The sequence below is a fragment of the Carcharhinus amblyrhynchos genome, chromosome 2 (genome assembly GCF_965287045.1).
Source record: "Carcharhinus amblyrhynchos chromosome 2, sCarAmb.v2.hapA, whole genome shotgun sequence".
In the NCBI taxonomy this organism is placed as follows: Eukaryota; Metazoa; Chordata; class Chondrichthyes; order Carcharhiniformes; family Carcharhinidae; genus Carcharhinus; species Carcharhinus amblyrhynchos.
The window spans coordinates 66,893,589-66,914,247 of NC_137325.1; the positions used below are offsets into that span (position 1 = coordinate 66,893,589).

Here is a 20,659-nt window from a genome sequence, read left to right on the forward strand (position 1 = left end):
CACAGGCTGATGCTCTATTATTCCATATTTCTAGAATCTTACCACTTCACTCCTCCACTATTTACTGCATCCATTGTCTTTTAGAGGTTTCTATCACCAATGTGAAGACTAACTATTGATGTTGTAAAGTACTTGTATCACATTGATATTTCCTTACACTGATTCACTGACACTTACACTGACATAAATTCCTTTTTCTCTGCATTGCGGCCTGTGTTCTGACCCTTGACTCACATTTTCATCAAATCTGATGCAATCTCACCTTCATTTTTCACCTTTACTGCTATCTCAACCTGACTCACCTTTCCTGTTCCCCAGATTCTTTTTCCAGACAATGGGCCTGATTTTACCATTTCCATTCTAAGTGCTGAATCTGGGCGCAATTCAGACTCAGATCTGCAGGCTTGGAAATCTGCTTTCAGATACATCCATACACTTCAGCCTGAAAAAAAAATCGCAGGTCTGAATCGTGCTGCGGGTGGGGCTTAGCACACACAAAACGATCGGAGCTCTGAACTGCGCATGCACAGTTAGAAAAAAAATTGAAAAAAATGCACCCATGTCAGATCGCCCTGGGCCACAGAAAGCGGAGAAAGCAACCCGGGAGTGAAAAGTGGGAACGATGGCCCCACAGACATCACTGTCCGCCTTATCCACCTACCCCCTCCACTACCCAGACTGATTATGACCCCCTGGCCCCTTCTCCCTTACTAATCACAGTGCCAGTGGACCCATCCTGTCCCCCCCACCAGAGATCCATCTGCCCGCACCCCCCCCCCGCCCAACCGGTGAGCAATTGGGCCTCCCTCTCCCCCCCCAGAGATACATCTTACCCGCTTCCCTCCCCCCACCTCCCTCCCTCAGAGAATGATCTGGCCTCAGTCAACCCCGCCCCACGCCCCCCACAGAGAATGATCTGGCCTCACTCCCCATCCCACCCAGAGAATGACCTGGCCTCACCCTCCCCGCCTTCACTCTTAGGGAATGATCTGGCCTCACTCTTCCCACCCCTCACACTCCCCAGAGAATGATCGGGCCTCACTTCCCCCCGCCTCTCCAGAGAATCATCTGGCCTTACTCCACCCCCTCCACCTCCCCAGAGAGTAATCTTGCCTCACTACCGCCCCCCTCCCCCAACCACTGGAGATACATCTTACCTGCCTCCCTCCTCCTCCCTTGCCCCGAGAGAATGATCTGGTCTCACTTCTCCCCTTCCCCCAAGAGAATGATCTGGCCTCACCCTCACCCCCTCCCCCCCCCCAGAGGTACATCTAACTCGTCTCCTCTTCCCTCCTCCCTGCACCCCCCCAACAGAGAATGATCTGGCCCACCCCCGCCCCCCAACCAGACGATATTGCCCCCCTTAACCCCCCAACCAGACACCAATTGGGCCTCCCTCCTCCCCTCATCAGAGAGTGATCTGAACCACCTCCCTCCCCCAACCATCGGTCTGAGTTAGGGAGCTGTTGGAAGCTCAGAACTACCTCTTCAGCAGCTGGAGCGCCTCAAATAGGTTTTTATTCAGCATGTCCATTTCGGCCCGATTCCAGATTGGCGAATGCACTGGTAAAGGGGAAATGTTGATAAAGTTGGGCGGGCAGTTCATTAATTCAATTGAAATGCATGCAAATGCAAATGCATTTCAATCGTTGTCGCACCCGTTTCGAATGCGAATTGGATCATGGCCATTCCCAGGCCTGGATAACGCGGCCATCTGCGCGGAAGTGGATGCGGATCGTGTTAATGGCTTCACACCCGACTTTACCACGTTTTTGTGCTTTCACGCAATGGTAAAATTGGGTCCAATACACCCACAACTCACTGTGAGCAATTCCAAAGGAGACTTGAGAATCCAGTGACAAAAACTATCGAAAGTTTCACAATCTTGCAGAAGAATATTTCCATGTTTATATCAGGACTCAGAGCAAGACAATACTTAACCAGCCTGATCCTCAAAGAAACACCACTGGAAATTTGAAAAGGTAAAGTGTTGAAGAAGAGTAACATTGGGCTTATTGGTTGGTGAGACCGCAGTGGCCTTTTCCAGTATTGTACGGTTCTATGTGCTTCATTCACTTATCAATAACATTTACCTGGAATGGCCTGCTAAGATTAATGAAGTGGGAGGCTCACATACACAAGACATAAAGACACAGGATATATACAAAACACATACACAAAAAACACAATGGCCTGGATTTTCTACCAGTAGAAAGTCTTGTGAGACGGCCGAAATGAGAATCTCAGCAATGAAATCTCATTCTCCCTTTGCCTGCGTGGAATGGGGGTTGGCTGGTGTGTGAGAGGGGTGGAATTCTCCAGCTCCATCATGGTGCTAGCAGGGCCGGATGACCGGGTAACGTATCATGCATTCAAATATCCATTCAGTCCAGCTGGACGAGTAGATCCTACAGGCTGGAGGGAATGGAAAATTCCAGGTCTTATGTAGGAATTTTCCATGATGTCCCTCTTGTACTCAGCTGAAACCAATACAGAGACCATGACGTGTAGTTTAAGAGCGAAAATAAGTTTATTGCTAATGCATACGTCAGGAGGAAGGAAAGTCAGCAAGCACTTCTGCCATAACAGTACAAGCGTGAGATTGATATATCTTCTGAATACTTTGATTTCCCACCCCCGCCCCCCCCAGCTTGTCACCCAAACTGGAGGGTCCAATTACAATATTACACATCATTACTTTAGCCAATAATGCTCTACCTATCAGCAGGATTAGGAGTTCATTAATCAATTGCACCCGAAAGTTATTTCCTTGTTAATAGGAAACCTAACTATGCAAATCTGTTGATTCAAGTAAGGGGAGTCAATTCCATTGCTTATGCCCAGTCTGATTATCAGCATGAGAAACTGTACCAACCACGCTAACCATGAGCTAAAGCATTCCTACAAATTCCAAAACATCTGTAATCATAATTTTCAAATTTCAAAGAATTATAGAGTTTTCTAGCACAGTATCAGGCCATTCAGTTCACTACATCTGTGCTGGTATTTTGGCACTAAGTATTCCCTGATCTTACACCATTTAAACCTATAACTATATTGTTTTCTTTCTCATGTATACATGCAGTTTCCCCTTAAATGCAACTATGCTGTCCGTAGCAACTACTCTTATATTGTGACAAGTTACAAATTCTCAGTATTTTGACTAAATTCCTGCTGAATTCCTTGTTGGATTTATCCTGACTATCTTGTGTGTAGGTCATGTGGCACAGGGGTAGAGTCCCTGAGATTCACCCCAGGACTTGTTGGCCAAGAAAGAAGCATTCATAAAGTGTTTAAACAGATTGATATCAGCCTCCAAACCCTTCCAACATACACAACAGGCAGTAAGATTTGGAAATATTCCAGGTTATTCATGAGATGGAAAGAAGGATTGAATCCCTACCATCGTTTTCCATTTCTCCAGACTACAACATGCATGTAAAAGTGTAACTCCGATCGCCTGCAATCTTGTGCTTATGGGTCCTAATTTAGGAAGAGCTCACAAGCAATGGATCGCTTGATGCTGCCATTCTGGTCTTGTACCATTCTGTCAGCATCAGCCAACATACACATCCACATCAGTAGTGGTACAATACTGATCCTTCATTACCATCCTCTTCTAACCTGCTGGTTTCTCCCCGAAACCCAGACTCCAAGAAGATAAAATCCCACTGGGCCCCAATAAGGACAAGCTGCAAGAAATATCAACTGCAAACATGAAATGGTCCCAGACATAACCTTAAAGTTCTCCCTGAGAAGTAACTGCCTCACCAAATTCCATGTAAAGGGTCGAAATCCATTGAATCCAGGTTTTGCCCTTAATTGCGCATTCAACCTGATCCTAATTTCTATTTTATCTCCTGATACTGAATAATGAAACAAAAATATATTGAAACCCTTTAATGAAAATTCAGAAGTAGAATTGTAAATTTCAAATGATATTAACAAACTCTGAGCACATCAGAGGAAAAAAAGGAAATTTTATGTAAAATATAAAAGATATCACCTTTTTGAAGAACAATTCAACAAGCTACACTACTTTTGGATTATGATCTTGAAATATGAATATTTATGAGCATAGCCCAGCATTCTCTGACAAAATATTTCTTTTTAAAATTGTGTACAAAAAGCAAAAAATCTGAATTTCCTTGGGATTTCTGTGAGAGTTCAACAGGAGAGACAGTGAAGAAATTCACTCCAAAGCCATTGGAAATCAATCTGTTTAACAGTCGCATTGATTTTGAACCTGTGCATGGATAAATGAGTAATAGGCCCCCTTTTTTCCCAGGAGCTGGCTGTGAGTTCCCTTTTCCACAACTCTACCATTCTGTATCACAGCAATAGTGTCAGCATTTTGGATTGTTGATAACCGGTGGGCAATGATTATGCAAGTTCGACCCTGTCTCGCTACATCCAAGGCCTGTTGGACAACCTGCAAAAAGGAAAAGAAAATCAATGTTTGGTTTGATATTAACAGGATGAATACAATTGTGACAAGTGTGCTCACCTGATAAAAGCTAATCAAATCTAACTTTTTAAAAATGCTACCACATAATTCAAAGTGATTGGCCCATGGTAAAGTGAAAAGCTTAAAAATCTTAAACATGAGAAAGGTAAAATGACGCTATGGAGCATGCGATCTGCATTAAAACAAAACTACCCTCAATCTCCACAGAAACAGGAAACACTTGCACAAGTACCAAGGTAACTATCCCATTGCACAAGCATTGGGGTAACCACACTGCAACCTCCCGCTCCCCACCCCCCCCGCCCCGCCACACAATTACTAGGGCAACCATCTCCACCCCAATAAACAGCATGGCAACCAAACAAGGAGAAACCCAAACAGTGGAGCTTCCCCAGACCATTCTGGCACTGCCAGGGTGGCAGTGTTAGGGTATATCCCTCTCCCCCTGGGGGCTTATCTTACCTTTGTATCGATGGCAGGTTCCTTTTGACTACTTCACATTTTGCAGAAGCTGTTGTAAACATTGCCAGCGTGACATCATGTTGGCATAAGGAGGATTACTTGGGGGAAAAATATGGTAGGGAGCCTACTAATTATATTACAATGTAATAAAATGTGTTGAAAGGAGGGCAGGTACCTTATTATATCACCAGCAAGGGGCAGGGGAAATTGGAAGTTGAGATCTCACTAGTGAGAACCTTGCTTTCTGACCGTGGTGGTATTTTGGGCCCACATTACGATTTACACTCAGGGGAACATGGGCCTAGGCCGATGCAATGAAAGTCTTTCATTCTGTTGGCTGTTCCCATTTTGGACTCTTAAGGAAAGTAAAGCAACATATAAAAAGAAACATTTGCATTTATATATTGCCTTTCATGATCACAGAATGTCCCAGTAATATTGTTTTAATGAAGAAAACACAACAGCCAATTCGTGCAGCTAGCTCCAACATTCAGGAATGCGATATAAACAAAGAGAACTCATATTTGCTGATAAAACCAATATATATTTCACTGTCAAATAACATAAGCTGAGAGACTAACAGTGGCACATCAGATCTTCATACCTCAGAAAAGATCCCTGGAGACTGGATAATTAAACTAAATAAATTCATATATTGGCAAATTTAGTAAAACAATTAGAATGTTGCTCATAATATATAGTTGACAAAGTAGGACTCAAACCTTTTCACTTTCATTGTCCAGGGCAGATGTTGCTTCATCAAGGAGTAAGATCTTAGGCTTCCGTATTAGGGCACGAGCAATGGCTATTCTCTGTTTTTGACCACCAGAAAGTTGTTTTCCTTTATCTCCTACACGAGTATTGTACCCCTACACAAGAGGAGATTGTTCAAATTAAGGGAATATGGGATTATTGCGCCAATTATTTACAGCAATCGCTATTGATGGTCTCAAGTTACTTAAAGATAAGATAGGCTATTAGGCACAACTTCATTCAGTCATGCTGAGCTGCAACATTGCTGTATCTAATTGCTTCTTAAATGAATGTAAGATTTCTGGGTCCATCAGTCTACTGGAAACTCATTGTAAATGTTGATCACTCTTAGGACAGAATTATATGATGCATCTGGTTCTCCTGGCAGCACTCCATCTCTTTGTATGGTAACATTGGATTTTTTGAGCAGGTTTTGCAATGTCAAGCTTCCAGGAACTAAGGGGTGCGGGGGAGGGGGGTGGGTACATGGGGAGTTGAGGTGAGAGAGGAGCAGGGTTTTGAGAAGCTATGGAGTGAGTGCAAACAAGGGGAGAAAATATTTGAGAGGGTCCTCCAAGGTGGTCCTCCTCCTTGCTACCAGCCAGCTTAAGGAGATCTGCTGGACTGATCTCTTGGCCTGAGCCTTTCCCACTGTATATTCAATTTGATTTTTTTGATTTGATTTATTATTGTCATGTGTTAGTGTAGGTTAGTATAAGTGAAAAGTATTGTTTCTTGCACGCTATACAGATAGCATACCATGCATAGAGAAGGAAGGGAAAGAGTGCAATATATAGTGTTACAATCATAGCTAGGGTGTAGAGAAAGATCAGTTTAATGCAAGGTAGATCCATTCAGAAGTCTGATGGCAGCAGGGAAGAAGCTGTTCTTGAGTCAATTAGTACATGTCATCAGTCTTTTGTATCTCTTTTCTGGTGGAAGAAGGTGGAAAAGAATATGTCCATGGTGCGTGGGGTCCTTGGTTATGCTGGCTGCTTTTCCATGGCAGCGGGAAGTGTAGACAGAGTCAATGTATGGGAAGCTGGTTTGCGTAGTGGACTGGACTTTGTTCACAACCCTTTGTAGTTTCTGTAGTCTTAGACAGAGCAAGAGTCATACCAAGCTGTGATAAAACCAGAAAGAATGTTTTCTATGGTGCATCTGTAAAAATTGGTCAGAGTCATAGTGGACAAGCCAAATTTCCTTAGTCTGAGGACGTACAGGCGTTGGTGAGCTTTCTTAACTATAGTATCGGCATGGAGGGAGCAGGACAAGTTGTTGGTGAATGGCCACCCACACTGCTGGTACAATTACAGTGGGCATGATGTGGAGATGCTGGCGTTGGACTAAGGTAAACACAGTAAGAAGTCTCACAACACCAGATTGAAGTGTTCTGATCACAAACAGGACAATGTCTGCACCTTTAAGACTTGATTAGCTGTAAAGACTCGCATTCCAATCAGTATTCTGTAAACTGAGTGTGTGCCTTTATATACCCTGTTTGTGATCAGAGCTCTTCATTCACCTGACAAAGGAACAGAGCTCCAAAAGCTAGTGGTGTTTGTTACCAAATAAACCTGTTGGACTTTAACCTGGTGTTGTGAGACTTCTTACTACAATTACAGTGGGAGTAGGGTGACTCCCACCAACAGATCTGTTAGCGGGGAAGCAGTAAATCCAGCTCTTTGTGCGAAGAACCTTCAGATATCAGTCCTAAATTTACTAAAACCATGAGAGAAGAGAACATTTCTCTTCTGGTCCACTTTCTGCACCAATAACAACAGCAGCACATCCAAAAACCTGGGGGCATCCTCTTTTGCCTATTGCACCCATTTGGGGACTTCCTGAAGGTCTTCAGTGTTGTTTAAGAAGTTTGTCACAACCACATGCAGAATGCATCTTGTTTTTAAGTCTGGCTTTAAGTAGTTTGGTCTGACTTTAAGTAACCCAGGCTAGCTTGAAGTGGTACTTGCCTCACATGAACTTGGATCCTCTGCTGAAGTGTGTGGACACTCAGATTGTGTTTAGTGCTAAGCTGCAAATCACATGGAAATGAACGAGCAGCACCATGTTTGAGATAACTGGTCATGATGATGCTTGCACCCAATTTTGAGGGCTTTTGAATTTTTAGCCCAAAATTTTGTTTAACCTCATAACCAAGGCTGTAATACCAGAGATCAGATTTGCACTAATTCTCGGAACTATCGCCAAGGTCATCTACTGGTGGCACATTAAACAAAAACTCCATCAATTTTGCAGTGGGAGCAACACCAGCACAAAAAGGGTGAAAGTTTTGTCCCACAACAAAATAGATATGTTTTGCTCTCTAAAAAACAAACTAGTCGCTGTTCCTTCTGTGGTTGAGGGTTGAGGGTGTTCCCTTTGTCTGTGGTGGGGGGGAAGGGACAGGGAGCATTGTCTTTGATGGTCTAACTTTAATTTGTAAGCGGGGTGCCATTTATAAATGGCCAGTGTCTTTCAGCCCTGTCCCTCAAAAATGACCACATAAGCACATTTTTCTCTTTAGATCTTCTGACACTTTGTCAAAAAAAATCCTCCTCCCGCTTTTTTGGCAAAGTATCAGAAGATCTGGAGAGAAAACCTGGCTGTGTTTCTGAGGGTTAACATGCTGGTTTTCAGTCAGAACCTGACACTGCCATTTTTTTTGGAAAACTGACCCAATTCACAGGACGTCCCAAAGCATTCTCCAGCCATTTAAGTACTGCTGAAGTGTAGTCACTATTGTCATGTAAGAAATGTAACAGCCAACCTGCACACAGCAAGCTTTCAAAAACAAATCAATGTAATAATGACCAGCTATTCAATTATTTCTGATGATTGAGGCATAAATATTGATTAGTGCAACTGGGAACGTTACGTGCACCTGAGGGGGAAATCAGAGCCTTGATTATGACATTCAAAAGATATTCCTCCAGGTGCTCGGTATACAGCACTGAACGGGAGGGCTAGATGACAAATTAATTCTTGGAGTAGGATTTGAATTCGCAACATTCAGGCTGAAAAGCACAATTAAGCCTCAATTGACCATGATTGCACTGATTGAACTAAATAAAGAATCAAAGTTTCTCCAGTCAGCTTATAAAGAAGAGATGGGATAATATTTCTGTTTTAAAAGTCTTTGATGTTTAAATTCAGTTAGTAACCCATCTTTCACAAAATTCTAAACAGATTGGTTGGTGACATTGAGCCACATCATTTCAATCCTTTGGTATTCAATTTTTAAAATATATTCATCTAGTTGTATTTGTCAGTGTGCAAATTTCTAAATAGTTAAATATATTTTAAATATTAATGGAGTAGTGCATGCACATTAATTAAAGACAGCAAAGAAAGATGTGGGCTGGAATTTTCTGCCCCTCGACTATTTCTTTCCTCCATGGGGGAGGCAGCAGGATCTTTTGTTCCCAGTAAAGCCTGTGACATTTTGCCTGGCTGGGGATCCCCCCATTGGGAGTCGCCATTGAGAAGGCTGGAAAATCGCGCCTGTGGACTCACTTGAGGCAGACTCATAATGAAATTGTGAATATTTGCTGCTTCAGCTGCTTCTTCAATCTCTTGTTGAGTTACAGCTTTGCTGTTGTCACCATATTCTATATTTTCAGCAATGCTACAGTCAAAGAGCATGGGCTCCTGGGATACGATTCCCATCTGTTGCCTGAACCACGACAAGCGGAGACCTCTTATATCTTTTCCATCTGCTAACTGTAAAAGATAGAAGGATGCAGTAAATGCCAGAAATAATCATAAATGCTTGCTTGTGTGCTACATATATTTTTTTGTCTATGAAGAATAGCATTGTTAATGTTCTGCCTGCTTCAAATATGATTTGACATCATGTAATGGAATAATAACATATACTGCCATTAGTAGAAACAAAGTTCACAGACACAACACACAGGCACATGTACGCAACACACAGATTTAGTACCAGGTATGGATACTTTAACAAAAAATGCGTACTCCTTCTTTAAGTTGCAAAGTCAGCATGCAGAATGGACCAGTCAAACCCAAATCCATCTCCTTGCTTGCTCCAAAAACCAAATTCAAATTCCAATTGAATCCAATTCATGGTCCCCATAAGAGGGCCAAACAAGATACAAACTGACAAAATAAGGCATTGCACCCAACCTTGGGCTTGATCTGACACTTGATCTTATCCAAGAGGCCGAGAAGTGATCTGAGATTTAGCACCATTCTTAATTTGGAAGTGCAGACAAGCTATTTGATTACAGGAAGCTCAGATGGATCACATTCTTGTCCAATTTACTGATCTACACACTGCGATCTTTCACTCTGAATACATCCCGACTAAGCTACATCAGAATAGGAATAATTTCCAATTTTCCTTTGGAAAAGATAAGAGCATTTTAAACATGCAATAATTATTTTTTCACAATATTAGTTTTTATTACATTTAAGATATTTTGCATATTTTACTTAAATTGTTGAATAGATTAAAATATGTTTGCTCAATAGTACAGTGGTTAGCACTACAGCCTCACAGCACCAGGGACCCGGGTTCGATTCTCAGCTTGGGTCACTGTCTGCGTGTAGTCTGTACATTCTCCCAATATCTACGTGGGTTTCCTCCAGTTGCTCTGGTTTCCTCCACAGTCCAAAAGACATGCTGATTAGGTGCATTGGTCATGCTAAATTCTCCCTCAATGTACGTAAACAGGCGCTGGACTGTGGTGACTAGGGGATTTTCAAAGTAACTTAATTGCAATGTTAATGTAAGCCTACTTGTCACTCTAATAAATAAACTTTAAATGAGCGGTACAGCAGCAGTGCTTAGCACTGCCATCTCACAGTGCCAGGGACCCAGGTTCAATTCTGGGACTGTCTGTGTGGAGCTTGCACGTTCTCCCTGTGTCTGTGGGAGTTTCTTCTGGGTGCTCTGGTTTTCTTCCACACTCCAAAGATGTGCCGGTTAGGTGGATTGGCCATGCTAAATTGCCCCTTAGTGTCAGGGGATAAGTAGGGTAAAACATGGGGTTACAGGGAGGGGGTCCAGTGGGATTGTTGATAGTGCCAGTTTAATGGGCCGAATGGCCTCTTTCTGCTCTGTAGGAATTCTATAATTATATCAAGAAAATATCAATAAATGGAAAAGATTGGGTATATTGGTGAATTAATGTTAGAAAACGGGAACTATGAAAAAGACATTGGGCTGAATTCTCCCATTTGGTGACCAAGTTTATGGCGGTGGTGGGGACGTGGGGTGCTTCCCAATGTGGAGGCCAGCGGGAAACCTTGCCATATCATCTGGCTTATTAATTATGCAAATTAGGGTTTTGTACATATTCTGTGGAGGGGCAAATGGCACACAGTCCACCATCATATTGAAAAGGTGCCCAATATCCCAACCCATTATTGACGAAAGAAGTTGGATCTCCAGAAACACTTTTGAGGGCAGTAGATGAACATACTCATTGACAATGAATCTGGAAAATCCATCTATAGATGATCTCCCCACCCTCTGCTGTGGTGCTACTGAATCCAGGCCTGCATTCTGAACTTTGAAGACAAGTCCAGGCATTGTTCAGATGAGTCCTGGCTACTGCGTGCCATATGCCTGTTTTTCTGCTGGTGTCATGGAGAATGGGGCGTGGATGGAAAGTTCTGGTCAGGCCTTCATGCCAGCTCCAGTAGGATTCCCAATCCTCCAAGGCAGGCAGCTACGGAAGGTACCACAGGAAATTCATGCCAGTATGAAACTGATTTTTTGCACCCTCCCCCCACCCCGCCATTGAACCTGCCAGCAGGGCCCTGAGAGAACTCCACCCATTAGAAGAAGGTTTGAACTTAAATGGCTATTCTTTGATGAACTAACTTGGATAATCCATATTGGCTGAGTAGTTGATGAAGGCTTTGCCTTCTCAACCTTGCCCCTCACCTGAGGGGTGGTGATCCTCAGGTTAAATCATTGCCAGTCAGCTCTTCCCCTCAAAGAGGAGAGTAGACTATGGTCATCTGACACTATAACATCCTTACTTACTAACTAGGATATAGAAGAACAACAATAGTTCAGTAAAACCAGAAAGTTTATGAAGCAATTGCTATAGTCTTATTATTACCCAAATCAGAGAGCTGGTACCCCTAGATCAGAGAGCTGGGAAATGAGAAAACTTGATAGCAATACCTACTAACAGCAGAGATAAGTTAGGTAAGGGAATTCACAGAATGCATGAGGGAAGAAATTAATTTCTAAGCATGTGGCTTGGACAAGGATTAACATTTATTAAAATTATTCAAGAATAATGATTGCAATGATTTCAAAACTGGCAATGGATAGACTTCTATGGACTTACATATAGGAGTACAAGGAACAAAAAAGTAAATGATTGAAGACCAAAGACGCACGATAGACAATGTCAAGAATGACTTGTCACAGAAAGGGGCACAGATGACAGAAACGACAGGCCAGTTCAGAAACAATAACAGTGAAGTGAATTCACTGAGCTCCCATTGTTGCTGCTGAGCTGATGGATAGGAATTTAAGCTAAAATAAGTTATATGAATTGATTCTTACCACTTGTCCATCAATAGTGTCATAAAACCTCTCAAGTAACTGAATCGTCGTGCTCTTTCCACACCCACTGCTTCCAACAAGTGCCAGGGTTTGCCCTTTATTAACTTTTACATTCAAACCCTTTAGGACCTGTGTGCCTGGCCTTGAGGGGTATGCAAATTTCACATTGCACAACTCAATGTTTCCTTCAAAGTTGCTCTATAAAGACAAAGTTTGTAATAGCTATGAGAGTGAAACAGAAAATATGCTGAAATAGACAAGTTATTATACTGCTGACATTATTGACTATGCCATTTGTGAACAATACTGCGTACATCCTTCACTAGTCAACTGCATCTTTAGTTACCAATCTATGTAAAACAGATTACGGTTACAGAAGCAGAAAACTATGGATGTTGGAAATCTGAAATAAAATCATGAAATGCTGATGCCGGAAACACTCAGCCGATCATGTCGTATCTGTGGAGAAAAAAAATTAGTAGTTTAGGTCCGTGGCCTTTCATCAGAACTCAGAAAAGTTTGAAATATGATAGGATTTGAGCAAATAAAAGGAAGAGTAAGAAGAAGAAAAAAAGATAAAGTCACGTAGGGCGGAGGGCAGGAGAGATTAAAAGGACAAAAGTTTCATAGTGAAAAACAGCTAAAGGAAATGGCAATAGTCAAGAAACAAAATGTGTCTAGGTGAGGTATAAATGATAGGATTCAGGATTAGTCATCTGAAAATGGAGGACTTTAAAAGATACGAAGGGAGCATTGGATATGATCTAAAATTGTTGAATACAACATTGAGTTCAAAAGGCTGTAATGTACCCAGGTGAAAGATGAGGGACTATTCTTTGACTTGGCATTGAGCTTCAATTAGAAAACTAGAATCTCATAGAATTCTATAGGTGAAAAAAGAGGCCATTTGGCTCATTAAGTCTGCACTGACACTGCGAAAGAGCATTCACCCAGGCCCACCTCATCCCCATAACCCCGTCCATTTACCATGGCTAATTTACCTAACCTACACATCTTTGGACATTGAGGGATAATTTAGCATGACCAATCCACCTAACCTACACATCTTTCGACATGAAGGGGCAATTTTTCACTGCCAATGAACATAACCTGCACATCTTTGGATTGTGGGACTAAGCCAGAACACTCGGTGGACACCCAAATGAACACTGAGAGAATGTACAAACTCTACCCAGTCACCTAAGACTAGAATCGAACCCAGATCCCTGGTGCTGTGATGCAGCAGTGCTAACCATTGTGTCATTGTGCCGCCCCAGAGCAGGCCAATGGCAAAAAGATCAGAGTGTCAGCAAGGCAGAGAATTGAAATGACAACTAACATAACCATGCTTGGAACTGAACAGCAGTGTTCTGCAAAGTAGTCACCCAGCTGGAGTTCAGGGTTACTCAACTTGGAGGAGGCCATACCATGAGGAGTGAATGCAGTAAACTAAACTGAAAAAAAATACAAGTAACATCTGTTTCTTCTGGGGCCTTACATGGTGAGAAGGAAGCAGGTAAAAGGGCAAGTGTTGCATCTCTAATGTTTGCATGGAAAAGTGTTGTAGGAAAGGGAAGATGTCTTGGGTGTGAAAAATGGCATGGACAAGGGTGTCAGGGATGCCTCTGCAATGCTGAAAGTAGAGAAGCAGAGGAAGATGTGCTTGTCGGGGCATTATTCAGGAGGTGGCAGAAATAGAGGAGGATGATCCTTGAATACAGAAGCTGATGGGCTGGAAGGTAAGGACAAAGTGATCTCTAACATGTTTCTGGTGGGTGGTGGTGGGGAGAAGAGATTAAAGCAGAGATGCAGGAAATAGATCGTGCATGGTTAAGGATCCTGACAAACAAGTTGAGGGGAAAAGACATATCAGAAGTACTGTAGCATTGTTAGAACATATACAGCAGAGGTGGAGGAATTTGGAGAATGGAAATAGAGTTCTTACAGAAAGCTAGTGTGAGGTGGGCTTGTAATGAATATTATTTGATAATCAAATTTTAATTAGTTGTGATGGAAGAATTCCAAGGATACATCATGAGATCACTTAAATTAATTAACATTCATTGAACACACAATTAATGCAATGTTAGGTATATAAATTAACTCAGATGTCACTCGCTACTTACCAGTGTTTCCCCCTCTTCACTGGAACTATTGATTGATGGCCCCAATTGTAGAAGTTTCATTATGTTTTGTGCAGAAATTTTAGCTTTGGCATAGTCTGGTGCCAAAGATGATACTTGTCCAACAGTCATAGCACCAAATAAAAGGACAGCAAAAACCCTGATCATCATTAAAAAAAAACAAAAAAAACTATTTTATGCTTTCCCAAAACACAGATAGACCATATTAGTAATTAAACAATTGCATGTGTTCAAAATTAAACAAAATTCTAGTAGAAATGGCTGCTGGGAGAAGATGCATCTGAATGGTGAGGATTCACAAATGCAAAATCACTGTTGAGCCAGAAATCTCACCACTTTCACTGGACTGGTACCTAAATTCAAGTAATAGAAAAGTAGGTTCATAACTTCTCAAACTCAGGAATAGTTGAGCACACATGCCTCAAATGCTCATAAGCTATTTCTGAAACATTTTTAATTCAAATGATTTGAAACATCTTGGCCATGATGCTGACAAAGTGCTGCTGCTAGGGAAAAATTTGGAGTGTTTCCCATTGGTGCTAGCAGCACCTATCAGGTGGGATCCACCCACATTTAGTAGTTAATCATAGAATCATAGAACCCTAAAGTGCAGAAAGAGGCCCTTTGGCCCATTGAGTCTGCACTGAACACAATCTCACCCAGGTCCTACCCCCCATATCCCTGCATATTATACCCACTAATTCCTCTAACCCTATACTACAGGGAAATTTCTTAGCATGGCCAACCAACCTAACCCACACATCTTTGGACTGTGGGAGGAAATCGCAGTAACTGGAGGAAACCCACGCAGACACGATGAGAATGTGCAAACTCCACAGAGACAGTGACCCGAGCCAGGAATTGAACCCAGGACCCTGGAGCTGTGAAGCAGGACCCTGTTGAATATATTTAAGTTACGGGTAGATAGATTTCTGAGAGACAAGGGAATTAAGGGTTATGGGGAGCAGGCGGGAAAGTGGATCTGATCCACTTCAGATCAGCCGTGATCTTATTGAATGGTGGGGCAGGCTCGAAGGGCTTGATGGCCTACTCCTGCTCCTATTTCTTATGTTCTTATGTTCTCAGAGTATCTCTCATGTGGAGTGGTGGTGTTGAAGCCTTGGAGGAGGTGGGGGGTGTACCATTCCTTTAGTGGTGTGGGAGAGGTTGCTTCTCTGTGCTGAGGGTTGCCCTGGAGCTGTGAAGCAGCAGTCCTAACCACTGTGCTACAGTGCCACCCCAGATATGTTAAAGATATGCATCGTGCAATGTAGCCTGATCAGCTTTAGAGATCAGGCTTTAAAAAGGGTACCCTATCTTAGCATTGAGAGGCAGTCCCCCATTCCCTGTCTCCCGCCACTGATGTGGACTAAGGGCTGACTAGGGAAGAACCCCCAACCCTCAGCACAGAGAAGCAACCTCTCCCACACCACTAAAGGAATGGTACACCCCCCACCTCCTCCAAGGCCTCAACACCACCACTCCACATGAGAGATACTCTGAGAACATAAGAACATGAGAAATAGGAGCAGGAGTAGGCCATCTAGCCCTTCGAGCCTGCCCCACCATTCAATAAGATCATGGCTGATCTGAAGTGGATCAGTTCCACATTCTGGCCTGCTCCCCATAACCCTTAATTCCCTTGTCTATCAGAAATCAATCTACCCGTGAATTAAATATATTCAACAAGATAGCCTCCACCACTTCAATGGGCAGTGAATTCCAGAAATTCACCACCCTTTGAGTGAAGAAGTTCCTCCTCAATTCTGTTCTAAGCTGCCGCACCCCCTCCCACCCCCATCCCTCCCTTATTTTGAGGCTGTGTCCTCTAGTTCTGATGTCCTTTCTAAGCGGAAAGAATCTCTCTACCTCTACCCTATCTAGCCCCTTCATTATCTTGTAGGCCTCTATAAGATCCCCCCTCAGCCTTCTAAACTCCAACGAGTACAGGCCCAATCTACTCAATCTCTCCTCATAAGCTAACCCCCTCATCTCCGGTATCAGCCTGGTGAACCTTCTTGTACTCCCTCCAAGGCCAATATATCCTTTCGCAAATAAGGGGACCAAAATTGCACACAGTACTCCAGTTGCAGCCTCACCAGTACCCTGTACAGTTGCAGCAAGACCTCCCTGCTTTTATATTCTATCCCCCTCGTGATAAAGGCCAACATTCCATTCACCTTCTTGATCACCTGCTGCACCTGCAGGGCTAGAAGGGCCAGGTTGAGGCCTGGGTTTTTGCAATTCATGCACAAGAACTCCCAGGTCCCTCTGCACCGTAGCATGCTGCAACTTTTCACCATTTAAATAATATTCCATCCTATTGTTATTTCCACCAATAACCTCACATTTGCTAACGTTATACTCCATCTGCCAGGTCCTTGCCCAATCTCTCTGGAGACTTTCCACGTCCTCCACACAATTTGTTGTTCCACTCATCTTTGTGTCATCAGCAAACTTTGTTACCCTACACTCAGCCTCCTCCTCCGGATTGTCTAAGTATATAGTAAACAGTTGAGGCCCCAACACCGATCCCTGCAGCACGCCACTAGTCACCAACTGCCAACCAGAAAAGCACCCATTGATTCCAACTCTCTGCTTCCTGTTAGATAGCCAACAGGAAGGCCCCCACTACCCCTAACCCCTCACCCCCAATTCCTCTGGCAGTGCCAAAATTGCACTTTTCCATTAGCACCCTGGCACTCACATTGGCAATGACATTTTGACCTGGAGCCTTAGACTCCAAAGGTGTGGGTGGGGGGGGGGGGCAAGAAAGTCAACGTTGTGCCCATGTTACCCTCTGCCACTACCAGGCTGCAGAAGGAGCAACCTGCGCTCCCCCCCCATCCCCAAGGCTCAAGCTGTGGGGGGCAAAGATTGACCTCAGGACCCTTCCCCAGGATTGTAGTCTCATGGCCGAACTGCTCCTTCTAGCCCTTGGAAAAGTGGGAATCACTCTTAGTATGGGGATTCCAGGCACCTTGCTGCTTAATAGCTTGATTACTGCCTGCGTTGGTTCCCATGTCCATGGCATGGCTCTCTGGGGGAAGGCTCCAGGTTAAAGTCCAACAGGTTTATTTAATAGTAAACGCCACAAGCTTTCGGAACACGTTGTTCCTTCATTGGGTGAGTGGAGAGTTCTGTTCAGAAACCTTATCCATGGGAAGGATTGTTCCCCTGGGGGACACCCATGTAGATGCCTGTGGGTGGGTGTTCATGGGAAGCCTGTGTTTTTATTTTTTCTAAATTTCTTTTAAAGGGTATAAACTGCTGGTGGGGTGGGTTCAATGAGAGTCACTGCCCACCATTTTTGGGGTGCTACCACCCCACCCTTCTTCTGAGTGGAAGAGGCCTTTGTGAACTGATATGCTACATCCTGAGTCTAATAATCCTTAATACACTCTTTGATACCACTGTGATTGAGACTCTGTCTTCAGAATATTGTATTCTGTTGCCTAAAGTCTCTGTCTCAACATGTGTGATGTTTTGGGATTGAAGGTGACCAAACTTAAGGCTTGTTTTGTTATCTGGCCTACAATTTTTTGTTAATCCTATTCAGGCACAGTAAAAGGCTATTTAGTAATGGTTATAGCAGTGGCATTGTATTATTTAGATCATGGGTATATTTTAAAAAATAACTTACAAGAAAACATCCTCGAAAACTATTAAGCAATTTACGATGAGCCACGCGCCAAATCTGAAGATCACAGCATTGACAAATTGTCCAAATCCTTGTGCCAAACCATAGCTAAAGCCATAGAATGGAGCTTTTGTGAGTGAGGAACTGCAAAAAGTCATAAAATAATTAAGAGAGATGTGCCACTTTAACCACAGTACAGACCACTAAAAATATTTTACCTCCCTTGGTTAATTCAACATTGTAAGAAGTCTCACAACACCAGGTTAAAGTCCAACAGGTTTATTTATAGCAAACACCACTAGCTTTCGGAACTGGCTGTTCCTTCTGAAAGCTAATGGTGTTTGCTACAAATAAACCTGTTGGACTTTAACCTGGTGTTGTGAGGCTTCTTACTGTGTTTATTCCAGTCCAACACTGGCATCCCCAAATCATAATTCAACATAGTCAGTGTTTGTTATTAAAAATGAGTAATATTCAAAAAATCCTATTTAAAATAATTGTGAAGGTTACCACAGAAAATGAGAAGAAGCATTGCCGTGAAAATATTATTTTGTTCTTGGCACAAAAGGAAACAACATGCTATTGGTATTCCTTGGCTCTGCATATTGGTTGCTTCATCCAAGGTTCAAAATGATAGTAGAACATGTTGCAGCTACTCATGAACTATGATTCCCTCTTTCCATAATTCAGTAATTATTGGGTACTTTGTCTCTAATCGTATAACGTGCATTGTGAACATTCACAGGACATTAAAAAAATGTAATTTCCATGTATTTCAAATGAAAGATACAAGAGGGAATCTTATCAAAGAATGACCGTGCATTGGTTCCGGCAAGAAAAATGGTGTGCTTGACTCAAAAAGATCATTTTTCTCTTCCAGATCTGGGTGTGTATCATGCCATCATGTCAGGAGGCAAGGCCAACGCAGCCCGGCTGCACTGAGATCGGAGCCGCGTACAAAGGGCGCCCCAATGAAAGCAAAAAAGAAATCTCCCTGCAGACCACCACACTACGAAGGTCTCTGGGGCTACTCCTACTGATCGGAACATGCATTCCATACTCCACGCCCTCCCCCCACAACCATCATCGGCACAGCCCAGCCAACCTCCAAACAGTCGTTGCTGGCATCCCCATCTCCCACATATACTCACTACCTGCCGCCACATATAAATGAACCCCCCACCCACCACATGAGCTCTCACTGGAGTCTGCCCTGGAACTGCCCCTTGGCACAGGTTGGTATCAGGTTGGCATGGACATGGTGCCAACACAGCAATGCCAATCTGTGCCGGGGCATTGCCATCTGGCCATGCCTCTTTCTCCTGGGGATTATCATCATCTTTACAATCCACAGGTTCGCGTCTTGAGCGAAACTTTTGTAAACTATGCTGATGCATTTGAAAATATGGCAGGGGCTCAATATCTGGTTGGTGGTGGGGAGGTCTTAAACATATGGAAATGTAACTAAATTTAAATAAATCAGTTTCATGCCTGATTACCAGGTGAGGAGCGGCGAAAATCAGAAGTCATGATCTCGCCAGCAAGATTTGCAATTTCCAGGTATGAGTGAATATTGAACTCCACTGCCAGTCCTGTAGATGATGAATGTGGAAACATGATCTCACCCACTAACAAATCTTGATGGTTTGATTAAGAATTATCCACCTTTAGATAAATAAAGGTGAATATTGGTAAATATGTTCAGAATCCAAAATTAGAATTCCAAAATCGAAATACAATAAACCAGCTAGTGAGAAATTTATGTTGCTTGGTTTCCATTAGTGAGACTATTGGCTCTTGTTTACATTTGGCTATAATGTGCATACAAAAAAGGTAGATGGAAGCTGGACTTATGTCCATTGTTACTGAAGAATATGTTTCTGTAGTGTGGAGTCCTGCCATGCATCATGTAATCAAATTAAGAAAAATGTTTAAAACAACAGGAAAGAAAGATGATCTGCTGCCAACAATATTGATACATAAGCATATGAATTGGGAGCAGGAGTTGACCACTCGATCCCCCCGAACCTTCTGTACCATTCATTAAGATCTGATCAGATTTTAACCTTAACTCCATGTTACTGTCTACCCTCAGTAAATTTTCACCCTCTTCACCACCCAAGATAGCATCAACGGAAAAAAAGAACATTTGATGGATGCTTACAGATTTGTGTAATTGAAACATATTGTTACCAGCGAAAACTACTATTACAGCTAGAAAGAAGGGCGGCAACTTTCCCATTACAGTTCCGTTAACCTGCAGTCTGGTGACCTGACCTGACCAAGCTTATGCAATAGGGGTAGAGTTTATTTATCAACAATCTAAGCAGACATTTTAAACCAGTGCTTTCAATCTTTTACAATAAATGTGACTAAAATGTTACCAAAGGTCATAATGTTTTTGATATTGCCTCAGTAAGTAATACCCTTCTGATATAAAATTAGCAATTTGAAAATATATGCACCGGTAGGGTTTTCTGATATGTTCCAAGTATTTCTTATAAAAAGCATCTTCTCTTGTTAAAGATACAACTGTTCTTATGTTCTGTATAGCTTCTGTTGAAATCTGGATTGAGGTGAGACAGAGGATCATAAAGATTAATATTTCATACAATGGCTGTGTCAGATATAAAGATAAC

General features: G+C 42.7%; 1 protein-coding gene across 1 annotated transcript in view; it reads right to left on the minus strand.

Annotated features, from left to right (window-relative positions):
* Positions 1-3,885: 3,885 nt before the first annotated feature.
* Positions 3,886-20,659, minus strand: part of LOC145355258 (ATP-dependent translocase ABCB1-like) — a 120,554-nt gene continuing 103,780 nt past the window's right edge. The window contains exons 23-29 of the mRNA XM_080207133.1: positions 20,486-20,586; positions 18,024-18,164; positions 14,363-14,519; positions 12,237-12,434; positions 9,200-9,406; positions 5,653-5,799; positions 3,886-4,432 (exon numbers count right to left, since the gene is read on the minus strand). Of these exons, the coding sequence (XP_080063259.1) occupies positions 4,223-4,432; positions 5,653-5,799; positions 9,200-9,406; positions 12,237-12,434; positions 14,363-14,519; positions 18,024-18,164; positions 20,486-20,586 (1,161 nt within the window). The 3' untranslated portion in view covers positions 3,886-4,222. The remainder of the gene's footprint in view (positions 4,433-5,652; positions 5,800-9,199; positions 9,407-12,236; positions 12,435-14,362; positions 14,520-18,023; positions 18,165-20,485; positions 20,587-20,659) is intronic.